The sequence below is a fragment of the Centruroides vittatus genome, unplaced genomic scaffold, assembly GCF_030686945.1.
Source record: "Centruroides vittatus isolate TY-2023 unplaced genomic scaffold, ASM3068694v2 contig_958, whole genome shotgun sequence".
Classification (NCBI taxonomy): domain Eukaryota; kingdom Metazoa; phylum Arthropoda; class Arachnida; order Scorpiones; family Buthidae; genus Centruroides; species Centruroides vittatus.
In genome coordinates this window covers 930,668-953,294 of record NW_027122637.1, presented here as the reverse complement: position 1 = coordinate 953,294, position 22,627 = coordinate 930,668, and the positions used below count along the sequence as shown (strand labels likewise).

At 34.4% G+C, this 22,627-nt stretch overlaps 2 protein-coding genes across 3 annotated transcripts in view; both read right to left on the bottom strand.

Annotated features, from left to right (window-relative positions):
* Positions 1-1,772, bottom strand: part of TTLL15 (tubulin tyrosine ligase-like 15) — a 39,660-nt gene extending 37,888 nt beyond the window's left edge. Inside the window, exon 1 of the mRNA XM_067282578.1 lies at positions 1,645-1,772. The gene's annotated coding sequence lies outside the window, so the exon portion shown is untranslated. The remainder of the gene's footprint in view (positions 1-1,644) is intronic.
* A 10,777-nt stretch (positions 1,773-12,549) lies between these two features.
* Positions 12,550-16,005, bottom strand: LOC136985281 (zinc finger MYM-type protein 1-like). Of its 2 annotated transcripts, none has more exons than XM_067282527.1 (2): positions 15,591-16,005; positions 12,550-15,202 (listed from the first exon to the last, which is right to left on the bottom strand). In XM_067282527.1, exon 2 carries the CDS (start codon positions 14,480-14,482, stop codon positions 12,662-12,664), a length of 1,821 nt encoding a protein of 606 aa, XP_067138628.1. In that variant the 5' UTR covers positions 14,483-15,202; positions 15,591-16,005; the 3' UTR covers positions 12,550-12,661. The 2 variants fall into 2 exon arrangements, with proteins under 2 accessions (XP_067138628.1, XP_067138627.1); XM_067282526.1 differs by lacking the exon at positions 15,591-16,005 and adding an exon at positions 15,318-15,429.
* Between the last annotated feature and the right edge of the window lie 6,622 nt (positions 16,006-22,627).

The window sequence follows — 22,627 nt, the reverse complement described above, 5'->3', positions numbered from 1 at the left end:
CCATATTAGTTAAGGTGAACTTAAAACATATTTTAAATATAAAGTTGAAGTTAGATATACAGCTGGAAAACTTTGCACATAGTTATTGAACATCTGTTCATTTCAGTCATTGTTATTTAAGCAGATAAGTTCAGGAATTTATGCTTTAATTTAACCTATCGTTATATTGTTCCTACTATTAAGTATGAAATCAAAAGGCCATTTTAGATTATTTTCTTGGTATTTGCCCTGATGCAACATTTGTTTTTGGTACATACACATTAAGGCAGCATTATATCTCACTACTTTTCATTATTTAATAAAATATTCAATTTATCTTATTAAATATTTGAAAGTTTATTGATAAAAAGCACTTAAATGTTTTCTATTAATAGATACATATTACTCAGTGCTAACTTCATTTTTTATTCCATGGAGCTTGTTCAACTGAACAGAATCTCCTGATGTAGGTTTTTGTCAAATATCATATCTTATTAATTTGAATTCTTTCAAAACTGCTTTTTCAGTTTGTATCTTTATCAGCATAGCACTTTTAGGTTCTGATAAAAGTGCTAAAATAATGAAAATGCAAATTCTGGAAATGCAGTCTTTAAGTGAATAAGTTGATACAAGAGTTGTCATGTCATTAATATTCAAATTTTATAATATAAAACTTTTTTAAAATAATGATGAATTAATCTAAATATTCTATTTCCTATTCAAAATAAATTCTCCCTATTAACTCTTATTTCATATTTCAATATATAAAGGATTTGGTGTAAAAAATGGCAATGCCATTTCCATTAGAATGCTGTAATTCATGTTAATAGCTAAATAGCAATGTACTTCAATTTAAATATTTTATGTGGTTTTTAGCTATAACCTGCACTTTATTCTGATTAAAGTAACCAAATCAGAAATCTTAAGGGATTTAATTTATTAATTTTCTCTAAACTTCTATTTTGGTGCTTACCATCTTTTACACCCAAACCCTACATATACTATAGATGTACAGTACATCAACTATTTCATGAAAATCATTTTGAGATTTTTTTAAAAATATCATATTTCAAAATTGCATAATTTACTGATTTATTTGTATGCACTAGATTGCATTTTTAGGAAACCTTTTAGTAACACTGCATCCAAATTCACATTCTTTACTTAGAATTTCATAACAAGCTTCTTCTGTTTTATCTGGTGATGATGCATCAATTTTAAATCCACAAACTCTTGTATAAAAATTATATGCCAATTTATTATGTTTCAGAACAGTTAGGACAACTTTTTTCATTTCAGTCATAGCTCCAATTTTGCATAATAAATTTATTAAATGTTTTCCAACACCTTTTCTTTGTATGTCTGTTTCTATTTGTATTTCGTAACAATATACTACAGGATCACCAAAATCCATATCAAACCGAAAATGAACAAAAGCTTTTGGATGGTTATTTTCATCTTTGACAATTAAAAATCTAGCTGTGTGATGTTTCAGCTGAGATAGTTTATCATTATCGTCCCAGCCCCATTCACAAGTTTCATATAAAGTTTTCATGTTAGTCTTCGTTAACTGAAAAGCCCACTGAATTGTGGTTTCATCTAAATAAGAAGAAGGCATACTAACAATATTTAAATTAAGATTATTTTCTGTGTATTTAGATTCACAACAAAGTTCTTGTAATGGATCTTTTAATCTATTAGCAATTTTAACTAATGTCTTATTCGGATCGGGCTCCAATTTTCTCTTCGTTCTTGACTTACTTTTTCTGGCTGATTTTCTCATCTTCTGTAAAGCATTTCTTTATTACTATCCGGCTTGCGGATAATGAAGATTTACGTAAATATATTGAAAATAATATGCATATTAGCAAAATTTAGAAACCTTAAAATGTAATAAATATTTATTACTATATTCCATAAACTGTCACGGCTATTCTAAGTAGAAAAATAATATTTATCACTTTCCGTATTGAAAATAATGCAAAAATTACGAAGCGTTTGAAGCATCGAATGAAACGATTTCATGTTACAAGCGCCACCACACAATTCTAGATGTCTGTCATGAAATTAAAAATATATCAAGTAAAAAATAACATGGAAATAGAAAAAATATATATTCGATATTTATTTGTATTATAATTTGTTTTACATAAAAGTTATACATTTTTTTATTGTTATTATTTAAAGGATTAAATCCTATTTAACCATTTTGCAAAGGCCGGACAGCCGAGCGGTCTTAATTGTAGGCTGTGGTGATAGGACCCGGGATCGAATCCGGACGGGTTGAAAAATCCCCAGGAATTTCTCGGGGGTGGTCCGTCCGGATATGTCGGGCCCCGTTCCCACTACCCGGCCGCCCCATTATGGGCCTGGCCTAACCCATAGTGGGCTTGCTAAAAGAGGCTCTCTTAGTGCCCACAGGGCGGAAAGAGTTAAAAAAAAAAAAAAAAAAGAGAGAGAATCTACGTTTCATGCGAGAAAGGGACTCCTTCGGTGGTGGTGGAATCATAGTATGGGCTAGCAACAGCATTGGTGGTCGTACTGACCTCCACGTCATCAGAAACGGATCGCTAACTGCTGTCAGATATTGAGATGAGGTCCTGCACCGTACAGTGGTACCCTATGCTGGAACAGTTGGAAACAACTTTTTTCCATGGACAATAATTCAAGGCCCCACCGTGCGCATCTCGTCAACATGTTTCAGGAGGCAGGAATCGAACGCATGGACTGGCCTTCACGTTCTTTAGATCTGAATCACATTGAACATGCTTGGGATGCGCTGGAAAGACGTCTGGCAAACTGTCCAATGCCTCCCACAACAGTTCTTAAACTGGAAGTTTCCCTGAGTAAAAGTAGCAGAGGATCCCACAAGAACTGCTGGACAATCTGATCCTGTCCATACCCCATCGCTGTCAGTGTGTTTTGATAGTCTTGGGTGACCATACACCCTACTGAACAGTCAATATGTCAGTCACTTCCACCAATATTTCGCTACTCAATCACGATAATTGAGTTTGCATAATCGAACAACTTTCTTTGACTTGTCGTTTGCTTTTCTGATGTTCTTGTTGAATAAGAAAAATCAAATGCTTCTTGTTTTATCGCTTCATATTCATTTTGAAATATCCCCTAATTTTTGTGAGCAGTGTATTATAAAAATAGCCCATCAGGTACTGGACTTTTATGTACTTTTCTGAGATAAAAGCAAATTTAATGTCTGTGATAGTATTGCTAAAAGTGTGTGTGCAGGCCATGTAGGAAAAAGATTCTTCCCAAGAATATGCAAAGAACAGTTAAATATTGAGGTAGAAATGTGTTCATTTGGGGCTGCATCTCAGCAGCTGATCACGAAGATTGGAAGCAATCAGACAAATAATGGATAAACGTGTTTACTTCAATTTATTAAAAAATAATCTACAATAAATTATAGATAAACCGAATCTGCCCAGGGATTATTACTTTCAGCAATGTAATGACCCCAAACATTGTGCTTATGTTATGCATCAATGGATTGCTTATAATATTCTTCATTTTCTACTGACTTCTCCACGATCATCTGACATCAACTCCATAGAACATCTATAAGCAAAATTTAACAGAAAAATTTATCGCAAAGCGATTATTGATGCTAATGTCTGAAATTCTATTTAATCCATGCAAGATGTGTGATACCAGAGCTCCTTCGGCCGCCAATTTAAAGTCTTCTAATCTTTGGATTTGTGAGAAGCGAGTGTTCGGGTTGTTTCATTGTGTCGAATTACACAGAACGTGGCGCTTGACGTGTAAGTGCGTGAGTGCGAGAATTCGAGTAAAGGTTAAACGGTGTATATCTTCGTGTACAGTGATGTTGTGTCCGTGTGTGTGGTGTGTGTGTGTGTGATCGAAGAACGTCTTCGGCATGTCTATAAACAGAAAAACAGTAAAATTACGATACGAGAATAAGATGTGTTAAAAAATGAAACGAAAGAGTTCTTACCATCGGAGATTTCGGAAGATATTCACATGTCCACTTGGTCCTCTTCGTGGTAAAGTTGGGGAGGGAGATTCTTCTCCCTCCCAAATGTTCCTACAAAACACAAAGACAGTGAGAAAAGGAGAAGTCGATTCATTTATTACCTAAGGTGAAGATTATTACCTTTATCAGACAGCCTTTCTTTCCGAACAGTGTTATGAGAAGAGCGAAGGACCTGACCTAGCCTAGCCTAACCTAACCTACCCTAACCGGAAGCTCAATCCTCATAACAGCTTTTTGGGAAGAAAGGTCGGCCGAATGTCGCGTCCGGTGAAGAAACGTGTAACGTCCGGGTGGTCACAATCGGGAGTCAAATCCATTGTCGTCGACCGAGTGTCACGTTCGGGAGACAAGTCCGTGGGTCACGTCCGGGAAAAGGTGTCGAGTCCGGGTGAAAAGTGTCGAATCCGGTGAAAATGTCGCATCCGGGTGGAGAAGAGGAAATCGAAGATGATCACCGCCTAGGCCAAGAGAACCGCAGCCGTCCGCAGCAACAAAACCACGGTCCCTCAACTTCGGCGGCTCTCTCCTCCGATTCCTCCCCGTTCCGACTTCCGCAAGACAGTGGCGTCGCCGCGGCAGACGAACGGGAAGAACACGACCGAGCAGAAAGTGTCACCTCGGACGAGCTGTCACTTTCGACATCCTTCACAGCAAAGTCTGTGGCCGGATGACCCCCGAAGACCTTGGCCAAGTGCACTGGACCCAGGGTGTAGCGTCGCATCATCCCGTTTCCGGGAGGATGCCACGCCACGCGCACTTGGGGAAGGTCTTCTTCACCCGCTTCCTCTCGCTCGTCCAGCCCTCGCTCCTCCACGTCCGAGGAACCCCCTCCCTCTCGCGCCACTGCCTGCCTCCGCCGGAACCGCCTCCAAAGCCGCACCAACGTAGTCATCCTGTAAAAAAGAAAATTTGCAATTAGTCCAGTGAAAACAAAAGCTTAAATTAATGCTTAAAAATTCTTCCGAGAAAGCAAAATGCTAACCGCAGTCGCCTTTTTTAAATCTAAAAGATTCGAAGCCGACCATCGAACGACGTGCCGAGACGTTCTGGGACCGATTCTCCAAGTAATATAGAATCGTCTGGACGTACGATTTCCGCCTTTTCATGTTTTTTTTTTTTTTTAAATTTTATTTTCAAATTAGTCGACGCTGCAGAAGTCGGTTGGAAAACGACCAGTAGTTTTGAATCCACGATCGCTGATTGGCCGCGGATCATTGTACCATAGCCGGACCTACGACAGAGCTAGGTAGCGCTGATGAACGGATCAAACTTAACTTCAATCCGCATAAAGATGAGAGTTTGGCGGGAAAAGGGGAGTTGGCCAAACGGACTTGTTGAAAAGGTTATATTCGTCTGGCTGTTTCTTTAACGAACACCGGAAGGAATATTGTGGTGATTTCTTGTAACGGTGAACGAATCAAAAGGCGTCGAAGGCGAAAAAAATGTATGGATGGAGAGAGTGCGTCGGACGCAGGGTTGACCCAAGGTCCCAGAATATAAGGTTAGCTCATAGAGAAGAAACGCTTCTCATTGGTTGCTTATTTGACGTCACTCCTAGTCGAAAACGAAATATCTTACTATTCCCTTATGGTAAAAACATTGCCGATCAGAGGTTCGTAGCTTTAATTACACGCTAATATTTCATTAATTACGATTTATATTTTATTAAATGTAAATAAAAATGGATTATAAATAAGAAAAATCCGGAATATTGAGCAAATCTTGGTAATTTTTACGTGTAAAGTTGAAATTAAAATGCGTTTTTCTAATTTGTAAACGAAATCGATTTTATCTATTTTATGATATTATAACAACAGTAGTTTCTTAAAAGATTAATTTTGGTAAATTCTACGTAGGTGATTTATATATAAATGAATTAATTTAATTTATATCGTCAAACGACTTCTTTTTTAAAACTAAAAATTATATTGGTCTATTTTTTTAAGTTTTAATATTCATGTACCAAAAACGATATTATATACTGATACATATACAAAAATACCTTTGTCAAAATAACAATTTTTTATGTTATAAAAATATTATTGATACCAATATATACAAATTAAGTGTTATGTAAAAAAATTAAATCAGGTACAAACTTTTTTAATTTCCTATTGTTATTACAATTTACTTTTCTTTTCGCAGCAGAACGATCATATTTAATTAAATTGTTCAAAAATTTCAGTCTAATCCATATACGTTGCTTTACGTAAGTGTATATAATGTGTTCTGGCAAGTTAATTGTTTGTTTAATTAATGATGTAATAGATGAAACCGTTTTACATTTGAAATGCTGTTTCACAGTTTTTGTAAAAATTGATTCCATTTTTTTAACTAAATTAAAGAAATCTTCTGATGGTTGATAGCCCACCAGAAGATAAATCCTGAACAAGGGACATTATTGTATAATTATGTTCATATTTATTTTGGTGACTGACACTTCCTAAATTTGGATATTTTTTTTTTATTTTCTCACAATCCATCCTGCTAAATATTGTAATCCATCATTTTTTAATTCATCTAATTCATCATTTTTTAATTCTACATTTTCCTGAGATATCTCACATAAATCATCATCATTTACATTGCATGAATTTTCAGATAATCCTTGTTCTTTAGAACTAGACACATCTGAAACTTCTTGCAGTAAATCTGCCTCTTCAAACATTTCATTTATTAAATAATTTTCAACTATCTGATCTTCTGTGTTTAATTTATTTTGCAATATTCCTGGTGATTTGCCTAAAATTATCATTCTTACTCTATATATTACTTCGAGTGGACTAGGATGATCATATAAACCACCTCTAGTTCGAATCTGTGAAAATAGATTTTCTAAAGAATCCTGATTTACTTTACATGTTAAGATATAATGGTATTTAGGAAATTTTGAACTAAGGTCGAAAAATAAATCTTTAATAGATTTAATAGATATAAGCATTCGTTTTTGAAATGTTTGAAGTGATTGTTTAGATACAGAATAATTGAAAGTATGAGATGTGTAAGTATTATCAAGTATATTATTTTGTTCAGTTATGTTAATGCCATAAGCACATTTGGAGGGATAATCAATTTTGTAATGAAAATTGGGTGTTGAACTATTCATAACATCAAACCATGCATTAACTGATGATATAAATTCATAAGCTGCTAAGGCATTTTCAGTTTTAATATATCTTTAATAGCAATAGCTGTAGAGTTAGAAAATAGTATATATTATTTCCATTAGATGGATGTATAAATTTAGTATTGAATATATTTACCCCTAATTCCTTCCATAATCCTATATTTTGTCCACCACAGTCACTAACAACAGCAACAACAGTATATCCTGCATCAAAAAGTTTTGAAATAACAGTAAATAACAGTTTTTTTTTTTTTTTTTCATTTTAACATCAAAATCCAAGTAAACTGGTTGTTTCCACGATGCAAATAGTCCTCTTGCCATCATTACTAAAACTTGATTATTGGGTCCAACAACTTTATCCCTCACTTTATCATATTCATATATACGCTTTACCTGAAATATCAGTAAAATGTTAAAACAGAAACTTAAAATAATTATTGAATTATGTGGTTTTATCAATATGAGTACAGTATATACAGTATTTACCTTCATCTCATCAAACTGAAGAACTGTAAGTTTTTCCTCTTCTGAAAGTTCAAAGCCTTTAATTTTCATGATGTTTATAACATCATTTAATATGCCTTGACAAAGATTTATTTTTGAAGCCCATCGTCGAAGTGTCGAAACTGCAGGTAACGGGATATTCATTTGATTTCTTAAGTATAAATATGATCTTATGCTTAAATATCTCAAAGTAAATGCCAAATTCATATCTTCTTTCTTCCATTTAATTTTCTTTTTTCTCTCCAGCAGATTATATATTTGTGTTTCTGTAAAGGTACCTTTCAATATTGATATAACAAAATCTTTTTTATTTTTTTCAATTTTTCATGTTCTTTTTGAATGATGACAGTTTTACTTTTCAACAATTTCAGATTTCTTTGGAATTCTTGCGTTCTTATCTCAATATGTTTAATCTTCATTTTAAAAATAGAATTTTCATGTTTAAATTTAAAATTAAGATCTAAAGTTTTACAATTGTTACATTTGTTAAGAGATTCTTCTGGTTTATCCTGTTTATTTACATCTAAAAGTTTTTCTATCAGGTTTTTTTCTATTTCTTTTTAATAAACGATTCTTTCTTTCATTTGACTGCTTAATATTTTCATTTTCTGTATTTCCTAAATTTACTGTCGGTAATGAAGTTTTCTTTAGTTTAGGTCTTGCCAATAAACCTAATAATTCGGTTTTTAAATTTCTCTCAAAATCATTTTCTGTGAAATGATCAGAGCAAACATGACAAGAATCAGGATTAAATTTATCTTTTCTTTTACAATTATGGATCCATTTTCTCCTTATTATTGGATCTTTAGGAAATGTAAAATAACTAACTTTCCTGTTTAATAACTTTGTTTTACAATAGCTGTTATTACAAGTTGCAACAGCACATGTTGCTCCTGGCATCTAAAAAAATAATAATAAAATTAGGTATTTTTTATTTTTCGAAATAAGTCTAATCAAGATATAATATTCTGAAGTGGTAAAAAGTAGTATTAACATTGCTTACATAAAAATTATTATACAAATAAATAACACTACAATAAATTTATACTAAATATATAAAACATTTCTATGCATTTTACGTAAATATGCGTATTTTAAAAAGTTATATTAATTAATAATAAACTGTTAAATTTATCACTGTTGCAAGTTATGTGTTCGCAGATAGTGAGCAGGATACCTTACAAATAAGTTTAAAAAATCGTACACGACTACGTTGGTCCGTTGCAAAGTTATACCAAACCGAACAGTGGCGGGCTCCATAGAGGCGCCACATCATGGCCGTTTATTTATATAAGAAAAAATAATACAAAGGTTACATAATACAAATCATTGCTACACGCACAGGTAATGACAGGAAAGAAATTTAACACTCCCCTCAATGATTTGTCCCATTTTGCTTACAGTCATCGAGTCCAAGTTGTCTAGCACATTTAACGTGTTTTCCAGTACACACTGGTTTTGTTAAAATGTCTGCTACCATTTCCTTGGTAGGGCAGTACATAATACATACATTCCCATTCTTCACTTCATTTCTTACAAAATGATATTTGACATCAATATGCTTCGTACGTTGACTCACACGATCATTCTCTGCCACTTTCATACAACTTTGGTTATCCTCGTACATAGTTACTTTCTTATCGACGGCTTCCCCAAGGTCCAGAAACACTCGCTTCAGCCAAGTAGCCTCCTGAGCGGCTTCACAAAGTGCAACATACTCAGCTTCAGTCGAGGACAGTGTCACATTACTTTGCTTTTTACTGTACCAGGATACAGGACTGTCTTGATATTTAAAGACATACCCTGTATGCGACTTTCGATCTGTGTTATCACCTGCCCAGTCTGAGTCGACGAAACATTCTAGTGTGGTTCTAGTGTTGCTCTTCTCACCCAATTTCAGTTTCCAATCAGCTGTTCCCTTCAGATATCGAAACACCCTCTTCACCTCATTCCAGTCAGCTGCTCTTGGTTCCTTAGTACACTGGGCGAGGATGGAAACTGCTGCCAATATATCTGGGCGTGTGTTAGTTGCAAGGTACAGTAAACTACCTATACCCTTGAGGTACAGTTTGTTACTTTCCATCCTTGGTCCCCTCTCTTTAATTTTGAAATATCCAGGATCAAGGGGAATCTTGCTGGTTTTTGCATCTTGGAGTCCAAATTCTACTAGTTTGTCAGTTATAAAATGTTTTTGATTTAGATGGAATATTCCATCACCATCTCGATCAAATTTGATTCCGAGGTAATGATCGATATTTCCGAGGTTTTTCATGTGGAAATATTTGTTAGTTTCCACTTCAAGCCAATCTAACGCTTCTTTGGAGGTTGATGCTGCAATTACATCATCAACATGTACAATGATGTACATTGTTGCATAGCATCTTTTTCCGGTGTACAGACAGGGGTCATTTATGCTCTGCGCAAAACCGCATTCAGTCAGTACTTCATGCAATTTTCTGTTCCACTCAGTAGCTCCCTGTTTCAATCCATAAAGGTTTTTCACAAGCTTGCAAACTTTGCTCGGTTCCTCTGTGTCATAGCCTTTAGGTTGCTGCATGTATACTGTATGGTGTAGGTCGCCATTCAAGAAAGCTGTCTCAATGTCATAGTGATTCACATGCATTTTACGTTTAGCTGCTAAAGTGAGCAAGATCCTAAGGGTTGTTGGCTTTGCCACTGGAGCAAATACCTGGTCATAATCTTCCCCGTATTTTTGACTGAAGCCTTGTGCCACCAGACGGGCTTTGTATCTTGTCGGTTTACCATGTGGATCACGTTTAATTTTATATATCCATTTGCTTCCAACAACATTTGCTTCTGGTGGTGGATTGGCCAACAACCATGTTCCATTTTTCTCGAGTGCACAAATTTCCGCATCCATTGCCTTTATCCACTCATTCGCATCTTTTCCGTTGACGGCTTCATCGTAGGTTTTCGGTTCAGAAACAACCGTACTTGGCATTGCTTCAATCAATCTGTCTGGGTGACGACCTTTGTTGTTTCTCGTAGAGCGACGGAGTGGCAGATTGTCCTCAGATTGCTTGTTAAAGATGGCTTTTTCATTTAGGTTAACTTCCACTTCGCTTTTGCTGTCATCTTCACTGTGGTAATGTGGGAGGGATGAATTGTTGGTCGAGCCCATGTTGTCATGTGGATCTCCTTCTATGAAGACAACGTCACGACTTATCTTAATTTTCTTGGTTACGATATCCAGCAATCGATAAGCTTTGCTGCCACTTTCATATCCCACAAATCTTGTTTCAGTTGCCTTTACATCCAGTTTCTTTCTTACTCCAAAAGGAACTCTTGTGTAAGCAATACATCCAAAACGGCGGAAGTACTCAATATTTGGCTTCTTACCTTGCCATTTCTCATATGGTGTGATTGGATCCTTTTTTGATGGTAATCTGTTCTGGATATGATTTGCCGTCATTAATGCCTCACCCCAGTAGCATTTTCCTAATTCTGCATCATGCAGCATTGTTCTTACCATCTCACAAAGAGAGCGATTTTTCCGTTCTGCCTTGCCATTCTGTTGAGGGCAATCTGGTGCTGTGGTCTGAATTTTAATACCATGTTCTTTGAAAAATTTACGCAGGTCTTCATTCATGTACTCAGTTCCTCTATCAGATCGGAACTTTTTCACCTTGCATCCCATTTGTGTTTCAACATAATTTACATATTCCTTTATTTTTACATTAGCCTCGGTCTTGTGCTTCAACAGATAAACTTTGGTATAACCAGTATAATCATCTATAATCGTTATGTAATATCTATTTCCACCAGGGGTTCTCACTTGCATGGGTCCACACAAGTCACTGTGCAAGAGCTCAAGCTTTGTACTACTTCTATTCATCGATTCTTTTGGAAATGGTTTCCGCGGCGTTTTATTTTTCATGCAACTTTCGCATCCCACAGTGCACCCGCACTCATTAATTTTCATACCCTCGACACTTTCGGCAGCCATATAACGCATTACAGATGGATCACGGTGGCCACACCTCAAGTGCCACAGATGTACGCACTGTTTCTTGGGCATGGATAATACTTGTAAAGCATTGTGTTGGCTCAACACAAATAGTGATCCCCGAAGCTCAGCCTTTGCATGTGTCTTGCCATCTCGTTTTATGTAGCACTGCATTGTTTTGCTGTCGAAATACACATCATAACCTCTTTGCATCATTTTTAAGACCGACAATAAATTCCCATTTAATTGTGGTACATATAACACATTATCTAATTTTAACTTGCCATTTGAACTATCTTCATTACAAATTAGTTCACCATGTCCAACTCCGCTTGCAGGCACTTCTCTTCCATCAGCCACACGAACAATTTCACGGTTGTTGTTGTTCAACTTTCTGAAGAAGTTCCTGTTGTTTGTCATGTCAGCTGTTGCTGCTGAATCAACATACCAATCCCTTGTAGTCTTCACAGCAAGACATTGTTTCATACCTAATGGCATATTTTGTGCGCTCACACATGCAGAGTGGCATTCGTATGTTTCATCATTGTCCAACGGATCATACTCTTCCTGGACTTCAGTTAATTTTACTTTGTATTCTTTCTTTTTCTTTCCTCTGCCCAATTCAGGACAATCTCTTTTCAAATGGGAACCTCCACAATAGTAACATCCGGTTTTCTGTTTACAGACCATTGTTTTCAAAGCCGTGGCTTCATCCGTATTCATGGTATGTCCAATCGATCCTCTTGATTGCTTCTCATACTCTTCCATGATCTTAATCTTTACGAATCCAAGAGTGAGGTCCGTATCTGCTCTTGCCTCAAGAGCAGTCGTTAATAGGGTATCTGCCGCCCGGGTGCGAGAATAATTTTGCCGCCCCTTCCCCAAAGTTGTTAAAAATTTACAAATAAAAAAGATAAAGTAAATTTAAGTTAAAAAAATTGTACAAATATACACAGTTTATTTAATAGAATATAATGTTACAACTTATTTGTAATGTAATAAAGAAATAAATACATAATTCATACATACAGGCAAGGATGCTAACATATCTACTATTTCTACTAATAAGTTATACAGTAAAGTTTGCTTTTCTAGCCTTTTTTAATGCAAATGTCTTAACAATGTTAGACACATCTATATTTTCTGACAGCTCTTTTTCAATACTAATAATGGATAAGTCTGAAAGCCTTTCTTGCCCCATTGTGGATCGTAGATAATTTTTTATTATTTTAAGTTTGGAAAAGCTTCTTTCCCCACTAGCTACTGTGACAGGTAATGTTAAGAAAATTCGTATAGAAATTACTAAATTTGGAAATAGATAGATGAGGTTATTTGTGAATAGGTAGTTAATAACATTCAATGCGTTCATTTCAGAGGAAATATAGGGTGCAACATTGTCAATTTCATCATATAAATCTTGAGCTAAAATATCTTTTTGATTTTTACATGGATCACATAAACTATTCTCTAGAGCTTTACATTTTGCAAATCTAATTGATTTATCCATTTGAAGGAAATTATATAGGTTGTTAAGAAAATTAAACAATGTATCATGCTGCTTTATTTGCTCGAACCTTTCTTCCAATTTTGATAATGCGGTGTCCAATATTACAAAGTAAAAATTAATTTTGAATTGGTCAGCCGGGTCTTTAGGTGCCTCGTCTTCACACTCGTAATCAAATAATCGCTTTTTTGTTCGGGGTCTCACAATATTAATCGGAGGAAACGAAGGGTCACAGTCGATATCATCGGCAATTTTTTTGGCCTCTTCTAAAATATCATTAAAACCTTCATTTGATCTAATATTAGATAAATAAGTTTTCGTCTGCTCCAAGATTAAAACGATATTAGGTAGTGTAGAATCTGACTCCTGCATCACTTTACTTGCAATATTAATTTTTGTTAACACAATATTCCATGTAATAATAGAACAAATAAATTTAAACGACTTGATTTTTAAGAGTAATGAATTTGCCATATTTCTGGTTTCAGGGTCTCTGCTATTATCAGAATAAAGTGCAAATAAAGCGTCATATATTTTTGCCAAATTGTATCTAAGAACTTTCAAAGCATCTATTCTACTTTCCCATCTAGTACTAGAAAAAGGTTTTAATGATAAAGTTGGGATTTCATCTTTTAAAACTTGCCAACGTTTAGTCGATGCAGAAAAGAAAACGTAAAGTTCCTGCACAATAGCAAAGAAATTTGTAATTTCTAAAGACGCTTTTGCAGCGTCATTAACAACTAAATTTAAGCTATGGGCCGCACAAGGCACGTAAAAAGCTCTAGGGTTTAATTCAAGAATTTTTTTTTGTAAACCATTATTGCGACCCTTCATATTCGCACCATTATCGTAACCCTGCCCCCTTAAATCTCCTAAACAAATGTTGTGAGTCTCCAAAAAATCCAATAAAACATTGGTTAAGCCTTGTCCTGTCGAATCTGATATTGAAATGAATCCCAAAAAATGCTCCCTAATTTCTATTTGCTTTGATTTATTATTTAATAAAACAAACCTTACTACAACAGTAAGTTGGTCTTTGTGACTTACATCAGGAGTCGAATCTAAAATAATAGAAAAATATTTACTAGCTTTTAACATAGATATAATTTCATGTCTTATTTTCTCTCCCAGAAGGGAAATTAGTTCGTTTTGAATATGAACACCTAAATAATGAGGCATATTTGATGGAGTTTTTCTAATCCTGTTAATATGATCGGATATCGTATCATTAAAGTTTGCAATTGTTTCAATTAATTTTAAAAAGTTTCCATTTTGTTGCTCATATATCTTGTTATTTTCACCCCTAAAACTCAAATTTTGACCGGCTAAAAATTTAACAACATAAATTATAATTTTTAAAACAGAAACCCATCTATCTTTTTCCATGTTTATTAATTTCTCATTTAGTGAATCAGTTGTCGTTTTAGAAGAAATTGATTGTTTTAGATCAATCCAAGATTTTGTATTACAAATGTGACCTTTTGATTTTTCATGTCGTTCTATAACCTGACTTAAATGTCTCCAATCATTATAACCCTCAACTAAACCACTAGAAAAAGTTTTAAATATTTTGCAAGGAAAACAATATACACAGTCTTTTGATTTAGAATACACCAGCCAAACTCTTGGAATTATTTCCCCATTACACAGTTTTTTTTAATAATAAATAGACGAGAAACCTCTATTGTATTTATTTAAAGGAAACGTTATATCAGCTTCTGTCAGTTGGGTAGGCCCTAACTCTATCAGAGTTAATTTAATTTTATCCAATAAAACACCAGGCCAATAGTTAGGATCCTCATGAACATGAAGATTTTCATTTTCAAAACTTACTTCTTCAGGACTTTGTTCTTTTAATAAAACACCTGCTTCCATTGTAGTTTTGGTATTCGACGAGTCCTCCTTTTTTTCCCCGCTACTGACCACTATGAATTCGGTCTCCGTCACATTTACATCTCGAGCTTGGGAACTTGATGGTGCCTCCTGTGATGTTGTTGAGATTAAAAACGTTTCGAGTGAACCACTAGCCTTTTTAACTAATTCTTCCTTTTCACGCTTTCTTTTTCTGTACTGTGCGCCAGAAAGCCTTTTTCGATTATCAGACATCTACCAAAAAAAAAAAAAAAAATGAATCCAAGTTATGATTCGTCGAAAAAATTTTGTTTTCGAAGATTTAAAGAAGCATAAATTAATTAAGCTTTGTTTTTCGAAAAATACCAACTTTTGAAAGGAAACTTTACAAAATTTTTTATTTTGTCTGAAAATTTCAACATTTTTAATCAAAACAAAAAAATATTAAGATTATGCTAATCTTTAATTAAACTATATTTTACTAATAAAAAAAAGAAAAATGTTTTACTATTGTTATTATGTTGGTATTATTATTTAAGTTATAAATTTGTTACACAATATAAATTTAATTTAACAAAATATTATTTAAATTTTATTTAACCGCGCAAAAGCAAAATATAATCAAATTAATGTATGTACTCACCTTTAATTTTTACTGTCTCTCTAACCACGATATCAAACAAAAACTTTTTAAGCTGTTGCGATTTACACGATTACACGTTTAAAATTAAAATAAAAGAAATTATCCCGGTGCGTGCATTTCTATGCTTTGACCACAGACGAGTATTTTCCTGTAAAATCTTCCTCGCGACCGACGTGAAAAATAGCTTAAGACGAGTTAAAACAAGAAACTGTTATACTTGCCACTTGTTGTGGCCTGAATAAGTTGTGTATATAAAATTTGAATTTGAAATATAATTAATAATATTTAGAATAGTACATATATTCAAATAATATTAGAATAGTAGTATTTTAATGATAATATTTAGAATAATATTTATGTATTATATTAATTTAATGATAAATTAATTTTTCCCTTTTTTTTAAGGCGGCTCGCGCCGCCCCCTAGGCTTGCCGCCCGGGTGCCCCGCACCCTCTGCACCCCCGGGTCGGAACGGCCCTGCCGGTCAATGTCAAATGCCTCTTTTGTCGCATCACTAGTATATATCAAAGGACGCGACAGTCTTGTTGTAGATTTTAAATGTTTCTCACCATAGCTGTAAAAATCTAAATATGTTAAACTTAACAGATTGTCCGTCGTTCGTTATCTAACTAATTCGTTTTAGGACCAAATGTTCACGGAAATTTCCAAAATTTACAACTTTTCGGTCACTCTCATTGAACTGGAAAAATTTCTGTCTTTATTACATCTAATATTATGAATAGATCAGTCCCCACTGTACTCGACAAGAGATTGGTTTGGTTAAGCTTCTGTTTAAGTAAAATTTCGGCTCTTTCATCGGGGTTTTATTTAGGTTTCTAATTCCCTAATCGCTTAATTATTTAACTAAACTATTTATCTAACTTAAGTAGAAATAAGTCGAAACCGGTTACTTTGTACTTGAATATCTGTAGTCTTGGGAAAGAAGTGGAAAGAAATTTTTATGACAACCGATACATAAATCGTAAATTTAAAGAAAATAAATTCTAGAGCTTTTTTTGTACCATTGTACATTCATTAAATTTGGTTGTAAATGATGCTGCCAAAGTAACAGTTAATTTTTTAACACTTACTAGAATTGTACACGTTTTTTCTGCATCCTCTTACAGATGGGACATACTAAATCGTAATATCACCGGTTTAACATTGAAATCCGTAATATAAGATGGGAGAGCAGAATAAACGCGGAATAAATATATCAAATATTTTAATGGATTTTTTTAAAACTCCTGTCAACTATACAGAACTATCATAAAAACATACCAGTAAATTCCTATCGGTTGGGTTAAGTTATAAATCTAGTCTAGGGTGGGCAACCTTTTTTATGACGTGGGCCAGAATAAATTTTACGTTTTTTTCGCGGGCCGTAGTAGTTAATTGACGCCTTCTTGTGACTCGTAATTTTTTTAGTCTGCAAATATGAAATAAATAAAAAAAAAGTTAATTACTACATTTATTTCTCTTATCGTTTTCGAAAATTACAAAGAATTGGAAAAATAACTATTAATTAGTTATTTTTCCAATTTAATAATCTATTAAAGATCTCGCGGGCCGGATAGAAACTTTTCGCGAGCCGTAGCTGGCCCGCGGGCCGGGTTGCCTGCCGTTGATCTAGTCTACTCGTGATTCGCATAATCGGGCGAGGGCGGCCGAATATCTAGCAGGCAGGCGGCTAACAGCCCACAAACGGTCCGGGATATAACATTAGATGCTTTATGCGTGTGTTGCTTCTACCAGCTAAACCGGGTGAGGTTGGTGCTCTGTAAACCGCATGTGCCAATGCCTGTATAATCTGGCTGATTGGAAACTGACCCGGTTTCGACATTCCTTCCGCCACCGAATTATTCGAATATACAATAGCAATCTTATCGTTTTTTTTCACATGTAGTATAGAAATTTGTAAAAGATACATAATGCAGTTATAATAAAAAATTAATTTTAATTAATGCTGTACGTTAAAATATGAAAATTTATATTTTATAAAATACAAGGGAAGGTCATTGGAAGGTGGAATCGGCGCTTCCATCGCTTCCAATGACAGCACGCCCCTGCTGTTTTATTTTGTCAATGTGCTGTACTGTCGGAGAATTTGTACAACGTTGGTCAGGGAATGTCATGGAATTTAAAAGAAAAATTTGAGTAGGAACCCTGTATATAGTTAATCCTGTTCCTTTAATTATCTTAATGCTAATGAACACAGCAAGAATTAATTAATTATTTATTTAAAGTAATAAATTTTAAGTAAAAATAAACTAATTTTTTAAATAAAATTTTAACGAATTTCGGAAAAAGCATATTTTTGATCAGATATCTAGTTAATGTTAAATAAACTCATACTTAGTTGAAGTCTTTGCAGACATATAATTTGAAATTTTATATGAAAATACAAATACAGTAGGACCTGCTTAAGCTTAATCACTCTTAGAACCAAGACAAATGGTATGATTAATTAATACTTTGTAGCCTGAGGAAATTATTTCTCATGTTTAAGTTTTTAGAACATTTATTTAATGTGGAATGAATTTAGTTTCTCACGGTAGCTGTTGTTGAAGAAATTTCTGATAATGGAAAATACTACAATATGTGGGAGGCGGATGTTGACCTGCAAGTAGAATTCTTTTTCTTGTCGAAGCCACCAGGACATGTTTTGGACTGTTAGCCACCTGCGTGCTACACATATTTGACCGCCCCTATCAATGCTGATCGCGAGTAAATTCAAAACCCAAACCAATCCATGAGAGCGTACTATCGATAGCTTCATGTAGTTAACAGGGGTAAAAAAATCCATTAAAATATTTGATATATATTAATTTTAATTTTATTCAAATCAAACCTCCCTGTTGATAATAGGCGCCTTTCTGCGCCGCTATGAAATAGAAGCTGCAAACTAAAATGAAATATTTCTCATTTAGTATATGAATATGTGTATATAAAAATTTATTTAAATTAACAACGTCGGTGCACACCTCTTTGTTTATTTAAATTGGGCTACAATTTGATAAAAATTAAGACCTATAAATTCCCAATGTCGTCCGTCCGAATGCCTGTCCTTCTTAATCTCGAGAACGGAGTTCGATACAGGAAACTCAAGACCAAATATAGAAAGTTTAGGGGAGGCATGTCCCGATTCAAAAAGGTTCACATCGTTCAAAAAGGTCTCCCCCGAAAGGAGTTAGATAATGACCGGCAGGAGCCAGTTGATTACTATATTTACAGTATGAAAAATTATATTTTTTTAGTGCACTGTAGGCTGCCAGCGTGCATGCACGCACTGCATACCTACCAAAACCGGCCCTGAGACGTTCCAAGCGAGACTTTGTCCGCCTCCCATGTTTTCCTATGTGTTATATGTTTGGCCAAGTTTGGTTAGATTTGTTGAAATCCGGTCGTGTTAGAAATAATTGGCTATTAAGATCCTAAAACGCGTCGTGAACAAATTGGTGTCAATTTCTCACCGAAATAATATATTGTGTAAGAGATATGATACATTGCAGACCAACTTAAAACAATTTATGTGCAAGTGTCCTGCGTACAATAAGAAACTGTTTATATGGAAGTGTCGCTACTCACCTGGTATAACAAGGTGACGGCCGGATGTTTGAGCTGTTAAGACTTCAGTATACCGCTCTGACATCAAATTCGGGCTGTTGAAGAACCCGGGGCGGGCGATCTGTATCTGGTGTGTCAAGACAGTCCGGCAGCCCAAATTGTGGATCTTCAGAAACCGACGATGGGTAAGATTAAAACGGCCCTCCATAAACAAAACAAAACACAAAATTACCGGTTGCCATATTGGAAGTGTGATGAAATATACGATGAGCACGAAGATCCTTAATTGATGATCTTAGGTAAGAGTTAGCAATACTGAAATACGAGCGAGATTTGTGCGCAGATAATTTCTTACCATAATAAATTTACAGAGATTTAAAAAGAAATCATAAAATTTTGAAATCAGAACAAAACAATTAGTAGAGTTTTAAAGAATTAGAAAAGATTGCACCTGATTTTTATGAAAAAATAGCATTAAGTATGCTTTGTTACCTACAAGCTGTTATAAATGCTAAAGGTGTAAGGCCGGATGGCCGGGCGGTCACATTCGTGGCGCTTTTCTTACAAAATACATAAACATCCGCGACAAATCCCATACATAATACGAATCCGAACGGGTCGAATAATCCCCAGGAATTTTTCGGGGGGTGGTCCGTTCGGATATGTCGAGCTCCGTCCCTCACCACCGGTCGCCCCATTGTGGGCCTGTCCGAACCCATAATGGCCCTGCTAAAAGAGGCCCTCTTAGTGCCCACAGGGTGCAAAGAGTTAAAAAAAAATGCTAAAAGTGATCTACAAAATATTAAATAAATGTTCTATTTACTTAATACTGTTTGTATTCACATTTTTGCAACACCACTTTTACTGTATTACTGTATTATTAAATTATTTATTTATGTTTTTCAAAATTTTTTGCAAAACTATTATTTATGTACAAAGAAGGTAATATTTAATAAATTCATTTCTTGATAATGTTGTAAAAGAAAATTTTTGAACACATTGAAATTATTAAATAAACGAGTAACAGAATGAATTTAAACATTGGCGTTGTCATCAGTGAGATATGGCAGCCATTACTACCAAAATAGAAGAGTCTATTTTAAGATGTTCTTCCTCCTCCTTTCCCCACCCATTTTTAATTCACTGTATCAAACAAAATATCAGACTTTCTGATAAACATACAGTGAATGCTTTTACACCTTATTTTTTTTCTTTTTACCAGTTTTAATTGGTTTTAAGGCTTTTATGTTCTACTACCGTTTTTAGTCAAATTTTAAATACATTTTAACGAAAATATATTTATTTTTACAGGTAGCCTACAGGTACCCTCTTATTATTTTTTTACATTTTATTTATTAACTTATTTTTTAATATATTTCAGTTTTACTTGTACTAGCCCATGGTTTTATACGTTTTAACAAAAATAATTTTATTTCTACAGGTATACTGTCATATTATTTTAATAGCATTTTACTACCTTTATTTATTTACTTGTTTTTTCATTTATTTCAATTTTATTTATTTTGCCCCCGCGGTTTTAATAACGCAAGCCTATAAAATAAAAAAAACTTGGTGCCTAGGATTTTAGAACTGATTTTAGCTATATTTGGGTCGCTGAATCCAAATATGAAATCAGTTTTTCTCTATCAGCTCTACTTTTTTAGATTAGTGTTTTTTGCTACAGTGCTACACGAAATGTTCAGCTCTAATTCCAGTTTGTACAGTTCTAAATCACATATGCAAGGATTGATTCCTGTATATTTTCGCCTTATCTGCTACCCTTGTTCTCTCAAGAAGACAATCTTGTGCCTTGTCACGAAATTAGAGGACTTTGGAAAAAATGGGTCTTCTTGAATATTTTTCAGATGATTGGCGCCTATTTATTGACAGCTCAAAACGAAGTTTGAAATGTGTCCTTCTACACAATGGGAACAAATATGGTTCAATACCAATTGCTCATTCAACGAAAATGAAAGAAGAATATAACACCATAGCTTTGGTCTTGGAGAAGATAAAGTATCATGAACATCAATGGGTAATTTGTGTAGACTTAAAAATGGTAAACTTTCTCCTTGGACAGCAAATTGGCTACACCAAATATCCTTGCTTCTTGTGCCTCTGGGATAGCAGAGACAAAACACACCACTGGGTTAGAAAAGAGTAGCCTAAGAGAGAAAACATGGACGTTGGAGAAAAAAAAATGTCATTAACGACCCCTTAGTTGAACGAGAGAAAATCATCTTTCCTCCACTGCATATCAAGCTAGGCCTAATGAAGCAGTTTGTAAAGGCTCTTGATAAGAACGGATCATGCTTTGCATATGTATAGGGAAAAAATGCCTCAGTTGAGTATGGAAAAAATTAAAGCAGGAATATTTGAACGGCCCACAAATAAGACAACTCATTAATGATCCTGCCTTCGTAAATTCGATGAAGCCTAGTGAAAAGCCTGGACTTCATTTGTTGCAGTTGTCATAAATTTTCTAGGCAAACACAAAGCTGAAAACTATGTTGAACTGGTAAACGAGTTGCTTAACAGTTTCAAATCCCTTGGGTGTAATATGAGTATTAAGGTGCACTATTTACACAGCTCTATCAATTATAATTAGCTCTAGTCATTATAATTAAATATATAAAGCCAAAAGCTGTGCTATACTTGACAAAACCGTGTTGCAGTGCCCTTTATTAATGTTATACTTGTGTTCTTTAATTCTAACATCTAAGCTTCTTCTTGTGAGCACAAGCGGAGGACTCTGTAGTTAAATGGAATAAAGCTACTATTATTCAAGACCATGCGTTCCCCATCATTAGCTTTACACGAAGAAAAAAAGTTATTCTAGCTGTCACTATAGTAATTTTTAGATAATTATATTTTTTGGAAAAAGTTTTGTACGCGCATGTTAAATATAATTTACTACATTCTATAATTTCTTACATAGTTTCTTGCCGATATATTTAATAAAATAAGGACTGAAGAGGGACATAAAGCCCGAAATGCACATCCTTTCTAAATTATAGAAAATAAACTTACTTTTTCCATCAAAAAAGAGTGTTCCTGTGAAATTTGTTCTCAACAGCAACTTTGTGCTAATTCCGAAGGACATACAACTAATTGAGAGAACAGTAACAATCAAGTCTAGGGTCTTTCAAGAAGAGGTGTCATTTTAAATCAACAGAAAAATGCAATATTTTTGTGAAAAGTGGTGATATTTTTATTTTAATCCAAAGTACAAACTTTGAGGTTAGTAATGGAACACAATATCTGCCAAATGTCCTCCTCAGTTCTTACAAATGGTCATTTTTTTGATGAAATTTTTCATCGCGTTTTCGCATAATAGTGGCTGTATTTCGCCAATAGCAGCTGTAATATTGTCTTTGAGTGCTTGAATCATTGCTAGAGCATTGGTGTAGACTTTACCTTTAACGTAGCCCCAAAGAAAAAAGTCTAATGATGTTAAATTGCTTGATCTT

Excerpts from the sequence above, each read along its gene's own strand:
- LOC136985281 (XM_067282527.1), bottom strand. The coding sequence starts at position 14,482 with ATGGAAAAAGATAGATGGGTTTCTGTTTTAAAAATTATAATTTATGTT.